At 43.5% G+C, this 7,500-nt stretch overlaps 1 protein-coding gene across 4 annotated transcripts in view; it reads right to left on the reverse strand.

The window, feature by feature from the left end:
• LOC122248622 (uncharacterized) overlaps positions 1–7,500 on the reverse strand; it is a 13,429-nt gene that overhangs the window by 853 nt on the left and 5,076 nt on the right. For 2 of the 4 annotated variants that reach the window (XM_086533632.1, XM_043008748.2), the window contains exons 2-9: positions 7,255–7,500; positions 6,959–7,134; positions 5,975–6,124; positions 4,573–4,749; positions 4,194–4,401; positions 3,430–3,992; positions 2,815–3,246; positions 1–2,488 (exon numbers count right to left, since the gene is read on the reverse strand). The exon at positions 1–2,488 is cut by the window's left edge and continues 853 nt beyond it; the exon at positions 7,255–7,500 is cut by the window's right edge and continues 1,703 nt beyond it. In XM_086533632.1, coding sequence (XP_086389758.1) covers positions 1,037–2,488; positions 2,815–3,246; positions 3,430–3,992; positions 4,194–4,401; positions 4,573–4,749; positions 5,975–6,124; positions 6,959–7,134; positions 7,255–7,500 — 3,404 coding nt within the window. In that variant the 3' untranslated portion in view covers positions 1–1,036. Of the gene's footprint in view, positions 2,489–2,814; positions 3,247–3,429; positions 3,993–4,193; positions 4,402–4,572; positions 4,750–5,974; positions 6,125–6,958; positions 7,138–7,254 lie in introns of all 4 variants that reach the window. The other 2 variants (XM_043008747.2, XM_043008746.2) reach the window with 1 other exon arrangement.

Raw genomic sequence — 7,500 nt, forward strand, 5'->3', positions numbered from 1 at the left:
TCCAAGCCGTAAGGGCTACTCTGTTAACTTTGAAGACAAATATCTAGTATTGTTTCATTATAACCTATATGAACTAGAAATCTGGGAAAGGGTATTTGTTATAAGAGTGCATAATCATAATCAGATATTAGCACTTCTTTTCATTTCGGCTTTATACTTTGCAATAGAATAGTTGCATTGGGTACTAAAGGTTACAAAGAAATTTAAATTGTATGATTTCTACAAAGTCCAAGACATTCTGCACTAATCACTCGTTACATATCTTGAGAGGACAAGGCTTCATACATATATCATCTTAATCATAATGTCTTTTGTTTTATGTCACATTAGTACTCATGTCTTTCTTACAGCTATCCAAAACTTGAATTTTTCCCTTGTTCTTAAAATCCAGCATAACAACCATAGAACAGTAACTTCTGTACACTACTTGGGGAACGGCTGCAGAAATGCGGAGTTAAACAATACACATAAATATGAAAATGATCAGTGGAAGTGGAATGTGGAGTATCTTAATATTTGTATCTATGTTACAATGCAAAAAAGAGTTGGAAACGATTTGACACGTATATATTTATTTCATATATATTTTTTTTGTTTTTTTTTTAGATTTTTTGTTCAATTAAATTAATGTTGTGGTCAAAACGTAAAATAAACTTCCAGGTCAGAGATGAATGACAATAAATAATGGAACATTTAGAAGCTATAAATATATATCTGAAAGGATTTGACACAAGGAAGATGTTAATGATACACTCAGACAACTAAAGTATACTCAGTAATATGAAGGAATATATCTGTTGCTCAAAAGTTTTGTATCTAAAATGTAGTAATATTTGGCAAAGCATATTCTTACTGCATTCACATATACACATATTAACAATGACAACTTTGTGATATTGTTTGGGGACATTATTTATATATGGTAAAATTATCATCTTTCTTTCTTTTTCAAAACATAATAATTTCAATAATTACTATAGTTTTTATTTATTCATTAAAGCCAACATTATGTGTTCTCCTGAATGCTCTATGTGCACTATCTCTTCAGAAGCTCCTCAAACTCTGACACAGTGAACCCAAGGCCAATCCTCTCTCGCTCATCCCCCAGGCTGATCTGGGGCTGTGTGATGCTGACATCCTGAGCGCTGCCATCCGTCTGCTGCGGCTTTGCCACACTCTCTGGGGCACTGCTGCTGATGGGCTGCTGGCCAATGCCTGAGGGGGTACTGCTCGGGAAATCAGTGTCCGAGTCCAGGGCCCCAGAGAAGGTGAGGAGAGGCATAGAGGGCTGAGTGCTTGGTGGGGATGTGGTCGAGCTGGAGTACGTGATCAGGGGCTGGGCCATGGGGTTGAAGCCTTGGGTGGTTAGAGCACTGTCACTCTGAGCACTCATACTCTGCGAGGTCATCATCTGCGTGCCGTCCCCATTGAGCTGGTGATTGGAGGCCATTATGGGACCCTGGTACACTGGCTGCTCTAGGTTAGGGTCCTGAGTCTGCCCAATACTTGCTGTCACCTCCTGCAGCTTGAAGAGCATCTCACTCAAATCAGTTGTGTCTCCTGAAGTGTCAAGGAGCTTTGGCGCATCACAGGCATCTGTTCCGTCAGTCCCTGCACCCACCACCAGCCCTGTACCCTCACTAAGCAGTCGAGGAAGGTCGTCAGCTGTGATGTCAAGATCACCCATGGGCATCTGTTGCATAGGAGCCACTTGGGACAGAGTAGATGTGGTGACAAGGGAGGCCTCCATGGTGGGCATCTGCATGCAAGAAGAAATAACTGGCACTGAGCTGTTGCTCTGACTGGTAAAACTGGCAACTTCAATGGGCAAGCTAGCTGTGGTGCTGGTCATTGCCGATGTGTGTACTGTGACGCACGGAGCTGTCTGGCTCTCTGTGAGGGTCGTTCTGGTATCAGCACCACTATCACCATTTAGTGGAAGGTTGAAACTGGAAGCTGTGAATACAGTGGACAGTGTTGTGGATCCAGCAGATGTGTTTATGGTTGATGAAGCTGAGGGCAAGGATGTTTGGAGGACAGCAGGTGTTGAGGTGAGACTAGATATAGGCGAGATTTGGGGAGTTATGGCATATGGGGACAAGGGCAAACGCTGTCCTGATCTGTCCAAGGGCTTATCTATGCCTCCATCATGTCTGTTCGCCTCAGAATTGCTGACACAAGTCTCCATTTGCTGCCTGTCCTCTTCAGAGCTGCCTACCATGCCTGAAATGGTCACCTTCTTGCTGCCTTTCTCATGCTCCATGACATTCATTCGCATCCTCTTGATGGGGGAAAGGGCAGTCATGTCGTCCCTCTCCAGCTTGTGCTTCGTTCCCTGTTGTGGCTCTGGCTGCTGTGCCACATTTCCTTTCTCCCCTAAAGCTGGACTGGGGTCTGCCTCTGGAGCTGCTTTGGAGGGTGAATTTGGTTTCCGAAGTTTGTAGAACCCACTGGTGACACCCAGAGCATTGGCAAGAATATTGGTAATCTGTAATTAGAAACAAAAGTAGAACACCTATATATTTTTAAAGTAAAATTATGTTATAAGTGTAAACTGTGAATAGTAATATTTAGCCATTACTGTAAACAGTAAATAGTAAAAAGCATTACCAATGGAAAAGAATGCCATAACCTAATACACTTTTTACCTATCACCTTTTTTCTAGTTTGGATTTAATTCAAGCAGACCACAATATAGTATGGAAAGCAAACATAAAAACTTGCTACTTCTAAAGATAGATCTAAATGTATTTTAACAATATTTATCAGGTCCAATTACTTCTCTTTATCAAACAAAACCTGTTGAGACCTCACCTGTACATTATCCACATCTGCATCAATATTAGCAATTGATTCTTGAGTTCCTGCACTCTCAAAATTCATGTTGGCCATCATTCCTGCTCCCTGAGTACTCTGCAGACCTCCACTTCCTTCCTCCTGACTTAGCTTTCTATCCTCCACTTCGTCTTTTAGCACCTCCGGGGCAGAGGTCAGAGCGAGCGGCCTTGACACAAGCTGACCCTCTAGTACTGGGTCAGGCAAATGCTTCAGCTCCTTGTTAAACTCCTCCTTACACTCCTGCAGGAGCTGTTCTAGATACTGTACTCGCCCCTGCCACGACTGGAGTTCATCCTTATCATCCAATCTCTTGGCCTTGAAACACAGTAGCTGCCAAGGACTCAGGGTCTCCAGCAGTCTCCTGCCTACAGCCTGAAGGATCTCCTCTCCACTGTAACCACCTAAAATCTGTAAGAACCATCACAGTAGTGATTAGCCAGTATATATGATAAACACAATAAGAATTATATGCATTAACATTAATGATGCTGAAAAATATATTAATTCTACAATTAACTTCAGTAACAGTAATATCAATAGCATTGCCATCACCCCCACAACTACCAAAACAATGATGGCAGTCACAGTCACCTTTTCCAGCATAGAGATTGCTGAAGGAGGTGGAGCAGGAGGTGGCTTGGTGGACGAAGAAGGTGGTTTCCCAAGAGCACCAAACCTTCCCCCTCTGCCCCTTCCGCGACGTCCTCTGCGACCCCTGCCCCTGCCACGTGCCGGCTTCACAGGAACAATCTCAGGCATTGGTATGAATTCTGGCACCTCCGAACTGGGCTCATTCTTGATGTGGGGGCTGGTGTCTGCTTCCAGAGGCCGAGTAGTGAGGGTTTCCATGGGGAGGCTGGGCTCACCACTGGTCTCCGAGGCCTGGGTGCCAGGCGTTGGGCTTAGCACCGACTTGTTGACCTCCCCCCCCTCCTCGCCACTAGGCTTGACAGTGTCTGAGAGGGCCTTGATGGTAGAGTAAGACTGCTGGATCTCACTAGTGATGAGAGGCCGCTCACGGCGGTGGTCAGGGAATTTCCGGTAGTGAGCCTCTATTCGCCCCATGTACAGCTTTCCACAGGTAAGGCACGTGTAACGAAGACGCGTCAGAGGAGGCACCTCGCGCTTCTTCCGTGGTGGCAGCTCAAATATCACTGAAAAGGCTTTAGGGTCAGTTTACACAAACCACATATATATCTTTTATACACCAAAATTTAACACAATTAATGTCTTATTCAATACATGGTATGCTCAGCTGCCATTTTTGTGTTTCTAGAATTCACTTTCAGCCTCATGCCCTCACTAAAAAAACATTGCGTTTCACACACACAAAAACATAAATGGTACACACATACCTGGCTCTATGGGTTTCTCCTCACTCTCCACTTGGTTTTGGACATTGTAATCAGAGTAGCCAATGCTCGGTGCATCTTTGTCTTTGTCATCATCATTGAAGTTGATAGGATGGAGGTGCTTGAAGTCCTTCATCATGTGCCTTGGTGGCCGTGAGATGCGACCCGACCGTGTGCGTGAAATGTGGTTCTTCCGGCCCTCTCTCTCCTCCTGCAGAACATAGAGTAGCATCAGCTCCAATTCTAAACACTAAATACCACAATAAATCTCAAGGTAACTTGAGGAAAATAAACCAACTGATGATTATTTGCAATATTCATGAGAAAAAAAATATTTTTTTGTTACAATAAATTAAAAAATAATACCAAGCCAAAGACTTACCAGGATTTCTACGTCCACATCATCCCCTTCATCAGCCAATTTGGCCTTCCGCCAATCTTTAGGCTTCCGGCCACGTCGCTTCTCAGAGTGGCTGTCATCTGGGCTGTCCTCCCAGATGATGTCATCATTATCGTCATCGTCATCATTCAGATGGACAATGTCTTCTGGGTAAACAACCTGAAAAAGGGACACTGTGTTCATGCCATAGTCAGTTGCTCCCTTCACCAATCCCTGTTTCCTTATTCCTCTTCCTCAAGCACACTTACACACACACACACACACACACACACACACACACACACACTTACACTTACACTTACACTTACACTTACACTTACACTTACACTTACACTTACACTTACACTTACACTTACACTTACACTTACACACCTGTTATTCAAAGCCAATTTTCTAGTTAAAAATATATACTAGTTCATGTTTGATTTACATTTCATTTAATAAGAACATGATGGACAAATGAGTAAAGGTTAAAAAGCACACACATTTATTGGAAATAAGAATAGGAATGACAAGAATAGAGAAGAGAAGGGAAAAGGGAGAACGGAGGATGGAGAAGGGAGAAGAGAGAAGAGGAGGAAGAGGTTAAAAATCCTTCTGTCTCTGGGACAGACAAACAAATAAGAATAAGAAGGACAAGAGAAGTGAGAAGAGAGAAGAGGAAGAAAAAAAGAAGAAAAGGAAAGGAAAGGAAAGGAAGGGATGAGAAAGAGAAAGAAAAGGAATATAAACAGAAATTACCTTTAAACAAGAAAAGAGAGAAGAGAAGAGAAGAGAAGAGAAGAGAAGAGAAGAGAAGAGAAGAGAAGAGAAGAGAGAAAAGAGAAGAGAGAAAAGAGAAAAGAGAAAAGAGAAAAGAGAAAAGAGAAAAGAGAAAAGAGAAAAGAGAAAAGAGAAAAGAGAAAAGAGAAAAGAGAAAAGAGAAAAGAGAAAAGAGAAAAGAGATAAGAGATAAGAGATAAGAGATAAGAGATAAGAGATAAGAGATAAGAGAGAAGAGAGAAGAGAGAAGAGAAGAGAAGAGAAGAGAGAAGAGGAAGAAAAAAAGAAGAAAAGGAAAGGAAAGGAAAGGAAAGGAAAGGAAAGGAAAGGAAAGGAAAGGAAAGGAAAGGAAAGGAAAGGAAAGGAAAGGAAGAGATGAGAAAGAGAAAGAGAAAGAAAAGGAATATAAATAGAAATTACCTTGATACGAGAGAAGAGAGAAGAGAGGAGAGAGGAGAGAGGAGAGGAGAGAGAAGAGAAAAGAGAAGAGGAAGAAAAAAAGAAGAAAAGGAAAGGAAAGGAAGGGATGAGAAAGAGAAAGAGAAAGAAAAGGAATATAAACAGAAATTACCTTTATACAAGAATTTGATCTGCAAAAAGCTCAGCTCAGGAAACACCTTACCTTGTAAACTATCTTCATGTTGGTCTTTGGGTCATATATCTCATCATGATGTGTTGTGGGAGGGGCAGTGATGCGTCTCTGCTGAAGCAGTGATGTTATCTGCTGGAGTTGTCTCTCCTGCACTGGCTGGAGAGCCTGGAAAGTGTTGCCCTGGGGACAGCAAGGATGTTAGTAACAGAACAATGACTAATTCCAGTATCTTTACATGAAGCACTTATTCCATACTGACACTGCACAAGGATATGAAAATGCAATTTAATTGTAAAGTAAAACAGTGAATGAGAGAGAGAGAGAGAGAGGGAGAGAGGGAGGGAGAGAGGGAGGGGGAGAGGGAGGGGGAGAGGGAGAGGGAGAGGGAGAGGGAGAGGGAGAGGGCGAGAGGGAGAGAGGGAGAGAGGGAGAGAGGGAGAGAGGAGAGAGGGAGAGAGGGAGAGAGGGAGAGAGGGAGGAGGGAGAGAGGGAGAGAGGGAGAGAGAGAGAGAGAGAGAGAGAGAGAGAGAGAGAGAGAGAGAGAGAGAGAGAGAGAGAGAGAGAGAGAGAGAGAGAGAGAGAGAGAGAGAGAGAGAAGAGAAAGAGAGAGAGAGAAAGAAAGAGAGAGAGAAAAAAGAGAGAAGAGAAAGAGAGAAAGAAAGAAAGAGAGAAAAAGAGAAGAGAGAAAGAGAGAAAAGGAAAGAGAGAAAAGAGAAAGAGAGAGACAAAGAGAAAGAAAGAGAGAAAGAGAAAGAGAGAGAGAGAGAGAGAGAGAGAGAGAGAGAGAGAGAGAGAGAGAGAGAGAGAGAGAGAGAGAGAGAGAGAGAGAGAGAGAGAGAGAGAGAGAGAGAGAGAGAGAGAGAGAGAGAGAGAGAGAGAGAGAGAGAGAGAGAGAGAGAGAGACAAAGAGAGAGAGAGAGAGAGACAAAGAGATAAAGAGAGAGAGACAAAGAGACAAAGACAGAGAGGAGAGTGAGATAGACAGAAAGAAAGAGGGGAGTTAATGACAATTACCTGCTGTACAAGTTGGATGGGATTTTCACTGGACCCGAGGGGTTTTGTGTTGTCTCCTCCAGGAAGATGGACAGTGAAAGGCGTATCATCTCCCCCAGAAGAACAGTACACGATGGATGTTAAGCTTGGTGAATCTGGAGTCGGCTGACTTGCACCCGCAACACTTTCAGGAGATTCTGCTGAGGTAAGCACTGGTGCTTAGCAAGGGCAATACACTTTGCGAGAATTTGTATGTAGTTAATGTCAATTTGTCAATGGCTGAGAGGAAGGCATTGCTGCTAATTTTACATACTTACCGGCACATCTGATGGCAGACTGTGATGATGAAGCTGAGGTTGTGCTTGTTGCCACAGAGCCATTGATGGGGCCTGTGCTCACTTTGATGGTGAGGGCCCGACCACTGCTTGGCTCTGGCTCCCGTGGCAGAGCCGACAAACGGCCCGTGCGTATTGTGGGAGTGGTGTGCGTAGGTTGCAGGGACAACCTGATCGGCACGTTTTCCAGTTTTAGTGGCGTAGCTTTTGCTTCCATCACCTGTGAGG

The sequence above is a fragment of the Penaeus japonicus genome, unplaced genomic scaffold, assembly GCF_977035675.1.
Source record: "Penaeus japonicus unplaced genomic scaffold, GWHDUDI00000001_assembly GWHDUDI00000039, whole genome shotgun sequence".
Taxonomy (NCBI): Eukaryota; Metazoa; Arthropoda; class Malacostraca; order Decapoda; family Penaeidae; genus Penaeus; species Penaeus japonicus.